Source organism: Anabrus simplex, chromosome 14 (assembly GCF_040414725.1).
Source record: "Anabrus simplex isolate iqAnaSimp1 chromosome 14, ASM4041472v1, whole genome shotgun sequence".
NCBI lineage: Eukaryota > Metazoa > Arthropoda > Insecta > Orthoptera > Tettigoniidae > Anabrus > Anabrus simplex.
Window position 1 is genome coordinate 82121167 of NC_090278.1, and position 19649 is coordinate 82140815.

The following is a 19649-nucleotide window of genomic DNA, read 5'->3' on the forward strand; positions in this document are numbered from 1 at the left end:
GAAGTCTTTTTAATCATTTCGAATGATTTACACTTAGAAAACCTTTTATCATACCACTTAGCATTTCTCCTTCTAATGATACGTTCTGTATATTTAATATATTTGTATAATAACTAGAAGGACTAATGATTTTTTCATACAGGAGATTCCTAAAACGCAGCATTGCAACTTGCCTTATATTATGTCATTCCTGTTATTCTTCGCCGAAGATATTCTTTTATGTCATACAATTTTATATGAAGTCATCGTTCGCGTTTCTTTATACATTTTTTCTACTTTCTGTTAGTATCTATATTATCATTGGCAGTACTTGATTTATATACACTAAAAAGCACGGATCTTATTATATTCATAGACGATGTAAAAATATTTTGGCGCAGTGTTAGTGTAATCCAAACGGTTTCTATGTGCAAAGCCTTTTCTCTTTTGAAGCATTCACAAAGCCTTAATATTGTTCTATGGCAAGAGAGGTTAATTAAATAAGAACTAATTTTGACTTGTTTGTATTCTCATAATATTTGTGCACTCAGAAATTTAATGTTTTCTGAAAAGGTCTGAAAGTAATAAAAAAAGGTTTTATTCATGAAAAATAGAGAAGCTATTAATTGTGCACGCATTAATCAACCAATGTTTTATGTCAATATGCGTACTGATTCTTGATGGTAGAAACCTCCTGATCAAAGATATGTTACACCGTATCTACTATTGTATAAGCTAATTTGTTTATTTTTATATATTGCATTAACATTATTTATTATCCATACATTTAGCTCACAAATAAAGCTTCGGAAAATAAGCTTGCTTAATCTCGATCAGATTTTTATTATAATTAGTTCCTTTTTTAATCAATCTTTCACGAGAGGCAGGTTTAGGAAAGGTTTCTTACCCTTAGAAGACACTATATATCAGACTGCCTCACCGTAACACTCGATAGTGCTAGTTCGTGTCTACACAACAAACTTTCACTTAAAGGTAACCTCGCTAAAATCTGTAATCTGTTCTTTTTTCCCAGTTACCTTGCGACAACTAACACACTGTTTTTTAGAAGTGATGCATTGTCTTTCGTACGGTTGTGCGCAAGAGAATCAGTATTATTGTATTTTAAATTTGGAGAGTTTACGATTAGGAGACTGGCGATAAATGATTCTCTTGCATCTTGTGAAGTTTTTATTTTATGAAAGTAACTTCAGTTTGATCAACCTGTTCTTTTTAACATTCCTCTTCTTTGGTCCTGCTGTGTAGAAACATTTCTAGGCCTCCTGGAACTCGTCTTCTTCATAACAGCTTTGTTGTTTTTAAGCCCACAGGAGACTTTGGAATGGAGTAAACCAACTGACGCTGTTTGATGCCTTTCAGATGGTCATGACATTATTATACATTTTGGTCTATATTTTTCGTTACACTCAGACACTGTGACCTCGCAAGAGCAAGGTCAACGAGAGGGCGACACCGCATGTCAGCAGGGCCAAGGTCGATGCGGGGTCAAGGGGAGATCGGATCGACGCCGCTCCCGCTACGGTGCAGTTACATTTTTCGTTCCCGTAGTTCTGCGGATTTGCTGTGAACAAAAAGAAACAATTATACAGATTGTTATATATCATACTGAGAATTTTGTACACTTGTACGATGATATATAGCTACAGCATTTTTGGGGAGTTACATATATGTATAAAGATTACACTGTTCTACAAGTAAGTCGTATTTCTGAAGGTAAAATGTATCATTCTTATAGACATTTTAACGCTAAATTCAGACCTGGTGTTAGTTTTCTGAAAATAAGCTTGCTTAATCTCGATCAAAGTTTTAATATAATTAATTAATTTTACATTAGAGGCATGTTTAATAGTAGAGTTAATGTTAATTTTTTAATAAGCGAACCCTGTTTGCCGCAAACAATGATATCACATATGATATATATGTTCAGATTAATGGAAAACTCTCCCTGATAGCGAAATTATGATTTAAAATTTGAATTTAGTAACCGGAATTTTTAATTTCTTTAGTATTTTCATGTATATCTTTTCATATATAAAACTTTAATTTAGAGTCATAGAAATACTGACAGAAATTCAATTTTGGGGGCTATACACATCACGATAGTAACAAAAGGGGATAGTTGAAGTGTTCAGATAATGTTCTCACTTTTTAACAGTCATTCATAGAATGTTTATAAAAATAGAAACTATGAAATCTTTCTCCTTGCTCATCTCATACATCGCTACAACTCTCTGGAAAGAAGTCTAGATGTGAGTCCCAGAAACTTACTTTTTCAAGGATGTATTGCATCCTAAATCTTTATAAGCTTTGATCATTTCTTTCACAAACTCTTTATACGTATAGGGTCTCTTGTACTTCCAAGGAAGTTTTGTGTAACTTTCTTGAAACATATCCAGGCTCGCTTTTATTTGGCAGACATACAGACATATCGAATAGCAATACAAATAAAGAGAATATTAACAAAAATGCTCACTTGATGTATCTGACGAAGCCAAATAAATAAGGTTAAATAGGTATAAAACGTTGCATTCTCACTGCGATTTTGAGGTTAACATGGAACATTATATGAACAATAATCTCAATGTCTGGAAAAGAATCATAAATAGTAATGTTATTTTTTCATAAGTGTACCATGTTTACTCCAAATAATGATAGCGCATATGATATATATGTTAAAATTAATGGAAAACCATCCCTGATGGGGAAATTCTGGTTCCAGATTTGAATTTAGCAATTCAAATTCCTTTATTATTATATATTTTCATCCTAGAAATAGAACCTTTGTAGAACAGTGTTTTATATTTATTGGTTTGCGTAGTGGAAGGAGTAATACTGGGATTAGGAACAATATGAGAACAGCAGAAGCAACAAGATTAATAACAACAAATATACTCTTAATATGGCTATGAATGCTGGTTAAAGGAATTAAACAATATTGACAGTGATAAATGTACATTTGTTGTCTTTTCCCATCATTTGACGTCTTATTGAATGATTGTGACGTAAACCTGAGAGACTTGCTCTTCAATCACGATAACTTAGCCTTTAATAATAATAATAATTTCGTGTGGCTATTTCTAGCTGGGTGGGCGGCATCTGCCATGTGTAGGCAACTGCGTGTTATTGTGGTGGAGGATAGCGTTATGTGTAATGTGTGAATTGCAGGGATGTTGGGGACAGCACAAACAGCCATCCCCCGAGCCACTGGAATTAACCAATGAAGTTTAAAATCTCCAACCTGGCCGGGAATCGAAGCAGGGACCCTCTGAACCGAAGGCCAGTACACTGACCATTCAGCCAACGAGTCGGAAACTTAGCCTTTGTGAATTCTTCACTTCCTCTCAGCATGCCTGCGTTTTTAAAAATCCACAGTTCTAACCCTCCAGGCAAGAAACTGAATGTTGAAAACATTCTGCGGATATGAGCTACGAATTTTAGGTAATAAAGTATGAGAATATATCCTTTATTCTTAAAAATTACACTGCTTTTCCTAATCATCGTTATCCGGTCGATTATATTAGCAGTTTGCCTTTTTCTACCACTACGAACACTAATGTGAGTCAGTGCAGAGTTTCACTTAAGCCCTTGTAACCACATCCGGTGTGGACATTCTTAAAAAAATCAAAACGTGCCTGAGGGTATTGAACCAAGGAACCCATTACAGAAAGAATTATGCAATTAAATTAACTTGTCTAGGAACTGTATATAAAAAAAAGCGAGTAAGGAAAGAAGCGATTTTCGACACCGCTTTAAGGCAAGAAGTGATTTTCAAAATTTGTTTCTTTTTTAGTTTGACGGAGTTATTCAAGACTCACAATTTGAAACTTTTACGGGCCCTTTAGCCCTTTAGCCCTTCAGCGTTTCAGCCCTTCAACATTCGGCACAATTGAAGAAATTGCTTAATTGTAAGGTTTTCGTAGTATGGAGACCCTTACTTTGTCTGCTAACAAATATCTTCAACATTAAAAATCCAGTGATATCCGTGAGGAAACCGAAAACTGCATATAATTCGAAATATACTGCATGCCATTTGGGAAAAATTTTGACTTTTTTATATTTATTTAAGTCCAGTTATTAATTATACTAATACGCACTAAATGTAAAGCCCATAGCCTATGTTTCCTAGATTGAATACTGCGCCATACTACAGAATTTAAATGTAGCTAGCCAAACAATATATGATCCAATATTCTCGAGTCTTTTCGGAGCGGAACTTCGGGAGCTCGAGTTGGTTTCCGCTGATTTTGGGTGTTAATTATACATTGCTTGATATTTTCCCCGTATGTTTGAACTGACAATCTCATTAGACTCCAGATGTTTAGTCAGAAACAGGTTAGATTCCATACTTACTGAAGTGAATAACAAGCATGATCTAGTCTGCACAACATTTATGCTATGGGGTTTGCATGAATATGAGGGGTGCGGTCTATCAGAACCCCTAGAATTTATGTTACACTCGCTACATTATGGAAGAGAGAGCTGGACTACAATTCCTAATAGGAAAGGACTAGGAGTGGGAAGGGGCTGATGTATATTGTTTAAAGGGGCCTAACAGCTTGGTCATCGGCCCCTAATGGTACGAGGTGGAAAGAAATAAAACGATAATTCAAAAATTTTCCACTGACTAGAATCCAAAACGAATGATGATGAAAAAATGATCGTGAAACAAAAACAGTCAGGGAATCCAATTCATAATTCCTTATTTTAAGAGTTGATGTTTCTTGTCGAAAGGGGTCTAAACTCCAGGTCACCGGGCCCTCATAATAGTAATCACTGGTAAAGCAGGACCGTGGTGTTCCTGTTATTGTGGTACCAATAAATCGTAACGTAGACTCATGATGTTTCTTGCATGGTGGCACTAATCACAGAAAATGCAGACTCATGGTATGTACACACCAATGGCACCACTCACAGGTAACACATAAGGGCACTAATCACAAGCAACGCAGTCACACAGTAGGACTAATCACGGGCGCCAGCCAAACCCGTGGTATTTCTCATACGTAACGCAGACCCATTCTGAACACAGTGGAACCGACCGGTGGAATACATACAATGACACTTAATCACACGCAACGCGCAGACCCGTAGTGTTTCTCGCATAGTGGTACCGCTCCTATGTGGCGTAGAGCCACTGTTTTTCTCCCAAGGTAACGTCGACCAATGGTGTTTCGCATGTAATGGTACTAATAACAAGCAGTCTCATGGTTCTAATGGCATCATCCCTCGGTTGCCCCTCTTGATGGCCTCTTACGACAGGCAGGGGATACCGTGGGTGTATTCTTCGTCCTCGCACCCCACCCATAGAGTGTGGGAAGGAAGTGGCCATTGGAGAATGAGAGACCTTAATGGAAATCGGTGTGTAAAGTGGGGGAATGAGGCGCTACATTCTAGGCTATAAAACAAATTATTTTATTCACGCGGAGTGAAATGGTAGTTCAGGGGTAGGCCTAAAATTTTGAGATATCTGTTTTATTAGTGGTTTAATCAATAAATACGAAGGTAATCCCAAAAATAAGGTCCCCTGTTCTTTTACAGCCCTGACGATGGTTTTCCGTGGTTTACCACTTTCACTGTCAGGCAAAGCCGCGGCAGTTCCTATTCATAGAGCAGACCCGATCGATTCCTTCCCCTCCCAACCTAAATTTATTCATCATCATTCATGTCATCTTTGTTAGCTCCTCACGTGAGATTGGCGTCAGGAAGGGCATCCGGCCTAAAACATGCCATATAATTTCATTCCGGACCACGTACCAAGGAAGTAATGAGACTAGGGGTGTATATATATATATATATATATATATTTGATATTTGCTTTACGTCGCACCGGCACAGATAGGCCTTATGGCGACGATGGGATAGGAAAGGCCTAGGAATGGGAAACCACGGAAAACCATCTTCAGGGCTGCCGACAGTTGGATTCGAACCCACTATCTCCCGGATGCAAGCTCACAGCTGCGTGCTCCTAACCGCAAGGCCAACTCGCCCGGTAGGGGTGGATATAAAGGAGCCTATGCCTATGTATGTTGGGTATTCAGCCCGAAGGCCGGTTTGATCCTCCACAGCTCCGCCAACAGCAGTCACAAGTATTCAAGGCCTCATGGAAGAGGAATACTAGGGAATTTTTGTTTGCTCGTGGCTTTACGTCGCACCGACACAGGTAGGTCTTATGGCGACGATGGGATAGGAAAGGCCTAGGAGTGGGAAGGAAGCGGCCGTGGCCTTAATTAAGGTACACCTCGGCATTTACCTGGTGTGAAAATGGGAAACCACGGAAAACCACCTTCAGGGCTACCGACAGTGGGGGTTCGAACCCACTATCTCCCGGATGCAAGCTCACCGCAGCGGGCTCCTAACCGCACGGTCAACTCGCCCGATTACTAGGGAAATGAGGAGTAAGGTAGTTTCCCGTTACCTTCCTCATCGAGCCAGAAGTTACTATTACATATCAATCTGCCAAGCCCTCTGAAATGCATGCACCATCCGACCCTATAAACGATCATAACAGGGACTGGCTGCATAAGGAATGGTATTACATTTTTTTTTTTTGCTATTTGCTTTACGTCGCCCCAACACAGATAGGTCTTATGAAGACGATGGGATAGGAAAGGTTTGATATTCAAGTGAGAAACGACGGAAATCCTTCCTCAGGGCTACCGAAAGTGGGGTTCGAACCCACTAACTCCCGGATGCAAGCTTACAGCTGCTCGCTCCTAACCGCACGGCCAACTCGCCCGGTATTGGTATTACTAGCATCGCTCATACCTCAGACACTCCTATGTGCCAACGTTGTAATTCTGTGATTGTCAACTTTATTTAGTAACTTCTCCTCGCCTCCCAATTAATCTCAATTATTATTATCTACATCAGCCGTTTCACTAATCACCATTCAAGTCGAGTGTCATTCCGGTACAGTGCGCAGCGCATCTCTGAATTCCACCCCACGAAGCGCAATAAATTATGTGCACTTATTTGAAATATGACCCACAATGTAAAAGGAGATTGAATACCAAAATTGGATTCGTGTTCAACAAAGTAGCAAGAAGAGGAAGGAAGCGAGAGATCTTATTAAAGTTTTCTTTTGAAATGTCGATGGATTTTAAGAATAAAAGATTTTGAGAGGAGATGTTGGAAGAGGAAGAAGAATACGCAGAAGACTTATATAAGATTGTCGTTTCCTGTAAAATTTAGAAGACGTCTGAGATTAGTTTGAAGAATGCTTCTTTTCGATTCTTAATAGATGGATGGTTTCTCGTCCTCATCGGGGTGGTTCCTTGAAACGTCTTGAAGAATGACCAAATCAGATCTCAACAGCCCTTCTATCAGTTGTTCTCGCGACAACGCGCTTCCAGGAATCATTAGCAGTAAGCCAGGCAGGGGAGTGAACAATTCTATCAAATTCTGAGTACTTGCATTTAAGGGGCCAGGAAGGTGGCAAAGAAAAGCGTAGGTAGCGATAGTGAGAGATTCAACCTGCGACTTGAAACGAGTAGATCGTTATAACTGGATCAAGAAACGAAATTATTCGTGGAATAAGATTTTCTTATTATTATCTGTATTTATGGCTGTATTTATCTCTATAATTTTAACATTCATTATCCTTTAAATATGCATTACTTTCCTTATTTTTTATCGTCTTTATGTTACAATATTTATCGCCATCCCTTTAAAAATTCATTATAACTTTAAGTTATCATTCTTTTTGTAATTTTTTCGTTTTCTTGAGCTGTATACATCTCTATCTCAGACTTCACTATCTCTGTAAATTTGTACTATTTTTCTAATTTTCTCATGTTTAACGTGCTGTATTTATCTGTATTACTTTAAAATCCATTATCCCTTTAAATTATTATTCAGTTCGCTATTTAAATTCGCTTGATCTTAATGTATTTATCTCTACCTTAAAATTAACTATCCTTTTAAATCTGTACAGTTTTTCTCGTGTTTATTTTGCTGTATTCATTTCTTATCTTAAAATTCCCTATCCCTTTATACTAGTTATGTCACCCATAAGTCCAACTCCCCGTGCACGTCGTGCGGGACGGGCAACGGTAGGAAGTAGGGGATAGTCTATAAGGGTGAAGTACAGCGGGGACCTTGTGTGCCCCAGGATCGCTACGGTAGCTTTGAAGGCCTTACAGGAACCCTGAAAAGTAACGGCTAACGGGGCTCTGGTGAAGTCTTTAACTGCAACTGAGGCGGAGAAGGAGACCTTTGGTACGGCAAAGTTGGCGGAGGAGGCAACCCTTCCTCTTGGGGTAAAATAAAGAGGAAAACCACAGCCTTGTGGTGAAGAGGGATCTTCAAAGGCTAAGGCAGACTACCCCAACAGAAAACAGCAGGCTTGGAAGCGTAGGTGGCAGCCTCCCCCCCCCATCAAGCTCGGGTGCTGTGGGCCAATAACTCGCACAACCTTAAATTACCTTGTTACAAATACATCAACAATGAGAAACCGGACTGATCCAAAGATGACGAACTTTGGCTTGAAAAGGCTAACGAAAATTGGGCTATGGAATGTGAGGACTCTGCGGGAATGTGGAAGGCTACGACAGGCAGTGGCATGTATGAGGGATTATGGCCTGAACATCCTAGGTTTGAGTGAGGTGAGAAGTAGTGGGTTTGGGGAATTGGCAACCCATGATGGAGCTACATTTGTATACTCTGGACGACCCGAGGGCGACGGAGCGAGTTATTGAGGTGTGGGTATATTAATGGACAAGGATGCCAAGAGGAGCCTTATGGAGTAGTACCCATTGACGGAAAGGATACTAGTGGCACGTTTTAAGACTAATATTATATTAGTTATATTTTTTCTTATCTTGTTAGTTTTATCTTGCTATATTTACGTCTCATTTTAAAATTCACTATTCCTTTATTATATATTTTTGTTTTATTATAACCATCATTTTTAATCTTTACGTTTAAGCATTCATTTTTATTCTGTTCCGTACTGTTCTTTCTTCTTCCCATTTCCACTTCCTGTTCTTACTTTTCCCCTTACTTATAATTGTTCTAATTCTAGTTTTCCCTTCTTCCCGATGTATTTTTCTTAGCTCTCCGTTTTTTTAATTTCTGGCCCCATTCCTTCTGATTCTTGTACTTTCCCTTTATATTTTTATATTCATTCCCATTTTTTTTATTTCACTCTTTCGGGTATTATGTTCGGTTCATTGGCTGTGAAACGTCTTGAAGAAAGATCAAGTCGGATCTTAACAGCTCTTCTCTCAGCTGTACTCGCGACAACGTGCTTCAAGGAATCATTAGCAGGAAGCCAGACAGGGGAGGAAACAATTCTATCAAATTCCGAGTACTTGTATTTAAGGGGCCAGGAAGGTGGCAAAGAAAAGCGTAGGTAGCGATAGTGAGAGATTCAATCTACCACGTGAAACGAGTAGATCGTTATAATTGGATCAAGAAACGAAATTATTCACGGAAAAATATATTCTTATCATTTTACTAATTTTAACTGGCCGTATTTTTCCCTTTATTATTTTAAAATTTCTTATAGCTTTAAATATGTATTATTTTTCTTTTTTCTCTTGTTTATCTTACTATATTTATCTCCACCTTTTTAAAATCCCCACCGCTTCCTTTTTGTCCTCTCATTTATCGTGCTATGTTTCTCTGTAGCTTTTAAAATTCATGACCCCTTTAACTTATTTCTTTTTCTCATTTTTATGGTTATATCTTTCTATATTCTACTTTTCTTATTTCTTACTTATAGCCTTCTGAAGACACAAGGGAGGAAATATTCAAAGAACAACAGACTGTTGATCAGCTCGTTCTACACATCAAAGCAGAAACAAGGTATGTACACCACAAACCCTATACAAAAAGGAATAAGATTGTACCTGTTTATTGTTGTGTTCAGTTGTGGATAATTTGTCTCCAAAAATTGACCATTTTCATTAGTTTTATTCTTTCTTTACAAGATTACGTTTATATTCTAATATATTAAAAATTGATTTGTTAAAATGTCAAAAACTGTTCATGATTAAACTAATATTTACAATTATCTCATAATATAAAATAATATAGGGGTATGTACTTATGCACAATGCCTGAAGACAAATTCTGACGCAGGCCATTGGTAAACATTGTTTTATTATGGTATAGACAGCAAATACACAACACTACGTACAAAGGACAGGTATCCACTGGTTACAGACCTTCGAAATAATCACCCAAGGTTTCCACTGTACGTTGCCAGAGGTGGGGCAGGCGCTGAATACCATTCACTGCATGTGTACCGCTAACGTGTGACACTTCTCTCCGAAATGTTATTACGATGCCCTCTTTGTTAGCAAACCATTGTCCACGTAATGGCTTCTTGACTTTAGGGACTAGGTCATAGTCACACGGGCTCAGATCAGGCGTATAAGGCGGCTGTGGAAGAACCTCCCATCCCCACCGTCGTTTGGTTCGCACTGCACGGCGCAATTGGTACAACAGAAAGGAATTGTAATAAACTGCACTGGCAGTGTGCCCCTCACGCACTGGATGAGACACAAGAACACCTTGAACATCGTATGCCAGGATTACCATAACCTTATTGGGGGACTGATTTTGTCGAGGGTCGTGTCTCCGTGGTGACCCCTGACGACGCCATTCACTTGACTGTCTCTTCAGTTCAGGTTCATAAGCACGCACCCATGTTTCATCGACTGCAATAATGCGATTCAACATGGCTTGTCCTTCCTGAAACCTGTCCAGACTGATGCGACATGTTTCGTAACGAGTCCACTTCTGTACCTCAGTTAAGTGACGTGGCACCCACTTTGCAGAACGTTTACGCATCTGTAGGTCCTTATGTAAAATGGGCCGTATTGTTGTCGCTTGTATTGCTGTGTGTTCTTGCAATGCAGCTAGAGTCCAGCGCCTGTCCTCATGTCAACACTGATCGATCACTATTATCGGTACATCGTTGTCCGTGGACACTGGACGGCCTGGGCGAGGCAAATCGACAGTTGATACTCTATCCTGTTTGCACATCTCCATCCACCTCTCCACTGTTCTGTAGGGCATGGCATGCACACCTAATGCTTCCCGCAGCTCTGCATGGCATTGGGGGTGCATTTCTGCTGCGGAGAAGTGCTATTTTAAAACACGGTCGTTGCTCCTGCTTGTTGACTTCCATTTTGTGACGCTCTCACTCACACACTGAACTTGAGGGCATGCTTAGACCCACACTGTTGTTTACATCTAGTGGCATCATACGCAAGAACATACCGTATGTTTGCAAATACGTATATGACAAGTGTCCTATGTTATTTGTCAAAAAAGAACTGAAAACTTCACGTAGAATATGTGGAATAATCTGTGAATAACTAGCAGAATAGGTCAGATTACAAGGAATTTGCTCTTTCCGACCGTACAAGATAGAGTGAAGAGTAGATTAACACATGGCCGTATTTTAACAGTTTATGTCAGCACATGGAAAGTTTCGATCATATTTTGAGAGATTTTGAATCAATATCCAAGAAGCTTTTTCATTTATACCACAAACTATTTGACTGTCCCATTTTTGAAGGAAGTAGATATGAATTAGAAATGCACTTGAATATGTGTAATATACAATACGAAGCACCTTTTAATGCTTTATTTTTTTTTAAAAGTTGCTGTTATAATGTGTTTGAAAAATTTCTCCACTTTATTTACAAATCGTCCCAGTTTTCAGTTATGTAGTTATTTTTTGTATTTATCCAATTTTGTTAACCATAGCATTAATATTGTGTGTAAATATCGCTCAAGTAGTAACATTTATGTATCTAGGTGAAATTATTGAATCAGCAGTGTTAAATCAGCAAGCTAACAAAGGAAGAATTGCAAAACTTCAAAGAGCATACAAAATTACTTGGAACAGATACAATAAAAGACTATATAAAAAAGGCAAAATTACGGAATTGCAACACAGTAGTTAACACAGAAACACTTTATGCATCTGAAACTATTATAACTGGTGGCAGATCTCGATTAAAGATGATCGAAAAACAAGAAAGAAAAATCGTCAGAAAAATCTTAGAACCAAAATATGAAAATGGTATTTTAAAAAAAACCATGGCACTACAGCCCTTAAAGGCCCTTGGCCTACCAAGCGACCGCTGCTCAGCCCGAAGGCCTGCAGATTAGGAGGTGTCCTCTCGGCCGTTATTCTTGGTTTTCGAGACCGGGGCCGCTATCTCACCGTCATATAGCTCCTCAATTCTAATCACGTAGGCTGAGTGGACCTCGAACGAGCCCTCAGGTTCAGGTAAAAATACCTGACGTGGCCGGGAATCCAACCCGTGGACTCCTGGTAAGAGGCAGGGACGCTACCCCTACATCACGGGGCCGGCCAAAATGGTATATAGATGAAAAAGAAATCACATGAAATCTATCAAGTTACACAAAAAAGCACAGATGCAATCAGGAAACCGTCCGCCTCTGTGGTGTAGTGGTTAGTGTGATTAGCTGCCACCCCCGGAGGCCCGGGTTCGATTCCCGGCTTTGCCACGAAATTTGAAAAGTGGTACGAGGGCTGGAACGGGGTCCACTCACCCTCGGGAGGTCAAATGAGTAGAGGTGGGTTAGATTCTCACCTCAGCCATCCTGGAAGTGGTTTTCCGTGTTTTCCCACTTCTCCTCCAGGGAAATGCAGGTATGGTACCTAACTTAAAGCCACGGCCGCTTCCTTCCCTCTTCATTGTCTATCCCTTCCGATTTTCCCATCCCCCCCGCAAGGCCCCTGTTCAGCATAGCAGGTAAGGCCGCCTGGGCGAGGTACTGGTCAACCTTCCCAGTTGTATCCCCCGACCCAGAGTCCGAAGCTCCAGGACACTGCCCTTGTGGTGGTAGAGGTGGGATCCCTCGCTGAGTCCGAGGAAAAAACCTACCCTGGAGGGTAAACAGAAGGAGAAGAAGAAGAAGAAGAAAGAACAATCAGGAAACAGCGATTACTCTTTTATGGTCACTTACATAGAGTGGATAATAACAGAGTCACGAGGAAAATTGTAAACTTAGTCTTATCCATGCAAAATTCAGTAATTGGCTAAAAAAGGTCAGAGAAAACCTAAATGAAATTGGCATTAATGAAGAAACCTTTCAAGATAGAATAAAATTCAGAATCTTAATTCGCAAACACAAATTTTCTGTAAAGCCCACTGAACAATGTAAAAAGGACACAGCGAGAAGAGAAGATGAAGGGATAGTGGGAAGAGAAGGAGAAAAACGAGAAAAGTGTTAAAAAATTCAAACGTGCTCCTTATGTGGGCATAATGAATAATAATAATAATAATAATAATAATAATAATAATAATAATAATAATAATAATAATAATAATAGTACGCGTTATAAAAGACTCGTTAAGCATTCTGCACCACTACAGTACCTTTATTTTTAATGACTGACAATCTAGTCCATTGTTTAATGTAATGTAATGCTTCAAGCCTGTCAAAGCAGGTCTTAGTTAAATCTAAGAATAATTGTGTTTTTAAATTTCAGCAATACGTCTGCTGGAGATTTTATAAAAATTCAGGATTCTTGCGATGTTCTTATGAGTAAATACCTATACAAAGTACAATATCTCCTATTAGAGTACAAGTATTGTCTCTGTACGTATTATCAGTGTGTCTGCTCATCTGTTTCTAATTTTTGTCTGTGGGCAAGGAAACTTAGTTAAGGAACTGATGTAACGTACTAGTAAATTTCCTTTTGTTTGACAAGTCCGTCTGGAGACAGAAGTTTCTCTTAAACAAGGGCACTTTCTTTCTGGTAGAAGATAAAGAGGACGGAAATTTATTACATATTCATGAGAAAGGGGATTCCCAAGGCATGGTGAGAAACTCCTTAGGGATTTACCCTCTTGCTACCTCCGCTTCTCTCCCTGGCGGATAAAGAACAGAGTAACACACATTCCAGCATGTTGGAACCTACTGAATAACCTTGTAGCACGACACAATCCTTGTTCGTTTCACATACAGCGCATCCTTCATCCATTCCTGGAGTAGACGGTTGGTCTGCGTTGAAGAGACTGTCAAGAACACTTTTATATATCTACATTCATTGCGGGTGTCAAATTAGAACTCATTACATATAATTTAATTTGTTCTAGTGCTGCCGGAAAACGGTGATTCATTGCATCAAAATTAAGGAAAGATATACCCCATCTGTTCGAGATAAATCTCATCGAAGTTAATTAGTTTTGGCATTGTTCAGTAGATGGAACTTCAAAGCATGTTTTCGAAAACTTATATTTTGGTTACGCTGTTTTCATGTGTTTATTTTTGTGACAAAGCTCTTCAAAATGCAGTCGAAAAAAAGATCAAAGTGATGAATAAAAGTATTCTACATGGTGTGTCCGTGATGAGGTTACTACAGTACCTTTCAGGTATGATAGAGGACGGCAAGTGGATGAATTTGAGATAAGGAACCATAGTCCGGAAACGTTTGAGTCAAAAGTTATTTCGTTTCGGTAATTTCTTCTTCCTCCCCGCCTAAATGCAGTAGTGTACACAAAGGTGCTCAGAGATGTACTAGCTATGTTCTTGGAACACATCCCACTTGCCCTTCGTCCGACATGATGGGGTCCCACCTCACTTTGGACTGAGGGTTTGCGAACACTTAGATCTGACATTCTCTGCTAAATGGATAGGAAGAGGACGTCCTGTTTCGTGGGCCCGCTCGTTCTCCTGATCTCACTCCACTTGATTACTTCTTGTAGGGCCATGTGAAAAGCCTTGTGTATGAGACACCTGTCGAGACTGAAGAGGATCTCTTGGCGAGAATTCTCGCTGTCTGCTGTGCCGCTGATCAAACTACACCGGGGATATTCGAACGGGTACGACAGAACTTTGTAGGACGATGCCGTGCCTGCATTGATGCAGGGAGACGCCATTTCGAACATTTGTTGTACTGTAAATGGAGCAGCTTGTGAAACTTGTGCAGGTAAACAGACTTAAATGAATATAATTTTGCTTAACTTCTGACTCGATCGTGTCCGGAACACGGTTCCTTATCCATCATCCCTGAAGCTTTGCAACATCATCACGGATACAGCCTGTATGATGAAAGAATGTTACTGGAGGAATACACCCTCCAAAGAGATTGTGCCAACATGAAATTATTCGAATTTCTGAACTTAAAACAAAATTGTATAACCGCACCCAGTTAGTGGAACTTCTTACAAAATGTTTGCTGTTATATATATTTCAATTTGTTGATTAGATCGTTTTAATATTTGCATTATAGTTGCAGTATTTAATTCCATTAAAACTGTTCCCTCCTTCCTTCCTTCCTTTCTTTTTTTCTTTCTTTCTTTCATTCTTTAAAATTTGTTATTTCTCAATGAAACCTTGTATTACAATCCATTTTGTTTCTTGCCATACAGTTGGCCATTCCATCCTCTAAATTTGCATCTGGTTACATTATTTATTGAAATATAAGCAATGATTCAAAGTTACCGGTTCATATGGGTTACTTTGCATCAGTATTTAGAGCACAATAAAACTCATATTAGAATTATTAGGTCATAATTGTAGACAGTTAGCCTCCATGGCTCAGGTCGCAGCGCGTCGCCCTCTCATCGCTGGGTTCCGTGGTTCAAATCACAGTCTCTCCATGTGAGATTTGTGCTGGACAAAGCGGAGGTGTCGCAGGTTTTTCTCCGGGTACTACGATTTTCCACGTCATCTTTCATTCCAGCAACACTCACTCTCCAATATTATTTAATTTCATCTGACCGGGCGAGTTGGCCGTGCGCGTAGAGGCGCGCGGCTGTGAGCTTGCATCCGGGAGATAGTAGGTTCGAATCCCACTATCGGCAGCCCTGAAGATGGTTTTCCATTTTCACACCAGGCAAATGCTGGGGCTGTACCTTAATTAAGGCCACGGCCGCTTCCTTCCAACTCCTAGGCCTTTCCTATCCCATCGTCGCCATAAGACCTATCTGTGTCGGTGCGACGTAAAGCCCCCTAGCAAAAAAAAAAAAAAAATAATTTCATCTGTCAGTCACTAATCATTGCCCCAGAGGAGTACGACAGCCTTGAGCAGCCGGCAAAGTTCACACCCTCGCCGCTAGATTGGGCTCCATTCGTTCGTTACCGGTGGAATGAGTGGAAACAGGCTGTGGATTTTCATTTTCATTAATTTATAGACACATGCATTCCTTCTAACCCAGTCACTACCTTTAAAAAGTTTTATGTATTTTCCGACGTTATCACGAATTATAAAACAGAACAATTGGCCGTGCGGGTAGGGGAGCGCACCCGTGAGCTTGCATTCGGTATATAGTGGGTTCGAACCCCACTGTCGGCAGCTCTAACGAAGGTTTTCCGTTGTTTCCAATTTTCACACCTGCTGCTATGGCCGCGGCTGCTTCCTTCCGAAGGTGACATTTTTGCCAACCAACGGGACTCAACCGGCTAACCACGATGTTGGACCGACTGGAAGCCTTAAAAATCATGGCGGGTATGACTAATGTCATACCATGAAATTATTTATTTAATTTTGATACAATTCCGTTACTGATTAACTACGTTGGTACCTGTAATATCATGGAATAATTTTCTCCCAGTATTAATCCTTCTTAAATTAAATATTTGAAACGTAATATCTTCATGCATAATTTCTACCGCCCATTCCCATATTGGCTTCCTTGCTTCGCTTCTCTCGCGTTCTTTTACTCTGGTAAATTGGTAAGCCTGTCAGCGGAGATTCTGCTATATAATTACTCGGCGTAATGAGTCGGAAACTGCAAACTTATCTTGTGAAAATAGACCGGGAGGGAAAAGTTTTGTTCTTTGCCGTAAGTTAGAGCAGTCCACCTTAAAGTGGAGTTTATTATTATAATTATCACTGTAACATTCTATTTCTACTTTTTATAGTTGCTTTCAGATTTCTTTGTTTTACTTTTTCGTTCGTACGAGGAATACTGCAAAGTTTAAAATTGCATCAGCGTTCTCCCTTCTGCCCTTTTCCCATTTAATAATAATAATAATAATAATAATAATAATAGTAATAATAATTTTACCGCATCTTAAGAAATCGCACAAAGCAGTTGATCAGAAGGAAAAAAAATGTAGAAATTTCTACATGGAAAATAAAACATAGTGGTGCCCCACAGGGCAGTATTCTAGGGTTCTTTTACGTATTTATATCAGTGACATACCATCAGTGACAGGAAATAACACACGCCACCTCTATGCTGACGATCTTCAAATTTATGGCCACTGCAAGACTTCAGACTTACGTGAAACAATACAATACAATACAATACAATACAATACAATACAATACAATACAATACAATACAATACAATACAATACAATACAATGCAATGCAATACAATGCAAGATATTAACAATGACCTCCGACGACTCAGTATATATGCTCAACGAAATTCTCTTATACTAAACTCCATAAAATCTCAGGCAATCATAATTGGATCACGAAAATTACTGAGCTACTCACCCAATGTCGCAATCCCGCCTATCCTACTGAATGGTAACATTATTCCCTACAGTGAAACGGTTAAAAACCTCGGCGTAATTATGAATGAACCGCTTGATTGGCCTGATCACACGAAGTAAATCCGTAAAAGGATTTTTGGTGTGCTTCACCCTCTTAAACGGCAGAGAGATGTATTTCCATTTGAGCTAAAGGCCAAACTAATACACATACTGGTTCTCCCTACTCTTGATTATTGTGACGTTGTTTTAGTTGACATGACGAGAGAAGAAACACTTAAAGTTCAACGAGCTCTGAATTCCTGCCTGCGATTTATTTACAATATCGGGTACGATGTTCATATCACCCCGTACTATCAGGCTCTCCCATGGCTGAAGCCTGATAAACGTTGGCAGCGATGGTGTTTAGAGTGTTAACTAAAAATCAGCCACTGTATATTTCTTCTAAATTCACCTTTTTATCATCATTTTACAACTTAAATACACGTTCGAGATCCTTTCTTTCTATTCTAGTGTGCCTCACAAATAAAATTAATAGGTCATTTGTGGTGACCGGTGCCATACCATGGAATTCCCTGCCAGCTCAGGTCAGAGAAACTAGCTCTTTGTCAACATTTAAGGTCGCCTGCCGAGACTATCTGCTGAGGCAGCTGACTGAATGGTTGAAGTATGAATGTGGGTGCCTGAGGATTAGTCAGTTTTAAGAGTTGTTAATGTTAATTAATTTTAATGTGAATTTAGTTAGTAATTTATTTAAATTAATTTTCAATTCTATTAATTTTTGTAGTTTTAAGTCTTTTAAGTATCTTAGTATTTTATTTAAAATTTTGATTAGTATGTGGTTAAGTGTACGAGAGGGCCTCGAGCCCTAACTTCGCCACTGTAAAAAAATGCACTAATAAACGCGCCGGTCTCCCACCGCTGGGTTCCGTGGCTCAAATCCTGGTCAATCTGTGTGAGATTTGTGCTGGACAAAGCGGAGGTGGGACAGGTTTTTCTCCGGGTACTCTGGTTTTCCCTGTCATATTCCATTCCAGCAACATTCTCCAATATCGTTTCATTTCATCTGTCATTCATTAATCATTGCCCCAGAGGAGTGCGACAGGCTTCGGCAGCCGACAATTCCTATCCTCGCCCGTAGGTGGGGACTACATTCATTCCATTCCTGACCCGGTCCAATGACTGGAAACAGGCTGTGGATTTTCATTTTCATTGGCGTTACGTCCCACTGACTACTCGTTTTACGGTTTAAGGAGACGCCGAGGTGCCGGAATTTAGTCCCGCAGGAGTTCTTTTACGTGCCAGTAAATCTACAGACACGAGGCTGACGTATTTGAGCACCTTCAAATACCTCCGGACTGAGCCAGGATCGAACGTGCCAAGTTGGGGTCAGAAGGCCAGCTCCTCAACTGTCTGAACCACTCAAATCGGCTCTTTCTCATTTAAAATGCTGTTGATGACACTGTTGTTTTCCATGAACTCATTATCCAGATAATGTTACCCCCTGTGGGTGGGGGCGGTAGAGTAACACCCACGGTATCCCCTGCCTGTCGTAAGAGGCGACTAAAAGCGGCCCCAGGGGATCTGAACTTTGGAGCGTGGGTTGGCGACCACGGGGCCCTCATCTGAGTCCTGGCATTTCTTCCACTTACTTGTGCCAAGCTCCTCACTTTCATCTATCCTGTCTGACCTCTCTTGGTCAACTCTTGTTCTTTTCCGACCCCGACGCTATTAGGTTTGCGAGGGCTAGGAATTATTTCATTTTTACGCCCTTCGTGGCCCTTGTCTTTCTTTGACCGATATCTTCATTTTTCGAAGTCTCGGATCCCTTCCATTTTTCCCTCTGATTAGTGTTATGTAGAGGATGATTGCCTAGTTGTACTTCCTCTTAAAACAATAATCACCACCACCAGATAATGTTATACGTGTACAGTCCCCTGATCAAACCATCCAGCCGGAGACAAATTCATGTCAGGTACGAATGAAGGGATATAGAATGAGATTGGTGAGACTAGAACAATATGGCGAAATTTGACCAGAACAAGAGGTACGAGGGCTTTATATAAAGTAGGGTCAACGTAGAAGATCGCAGGAGATCGGGCATGCGCAAATAGGATATGGGGGTGGTCAGTTGGCGCTCTTGTCGATGTGTAGTGTGCATTTGACAGGCATCCAGTTGGGAGTGTTCTTGGTGTGTGGCGTTGAAGTG

At 39.9% G+C, this 19649-nt stretch overlaps 1 protein-coding gene across 2 annotated transcripts in view; it reads right to left on the reverse strand.

Annotated features, from left to right (window-relative positions):
- Positions 1-533: 533 nt before the first annotated feature.
- LOC136885679 (acetylcholinesterase) overlaps positions 534-19649 on the reverse strand; it is a 1299399-nt gene continuing 1280283 nt past the window's right edge. For both annotated transcript variants that reach the window (XM_067158378.2, XM_067158379.2), the window contains one exon: positions 534-1558. In XM_067158378.2, coding sequence (XP_067014479.2) covers positions 1404-1558 — 155 coding nt within the window. In that variant the 3' untranslated portion in view covers positions 534-1403. The remainder of the gene's footprint in view (positions 1559-19649) is intronic.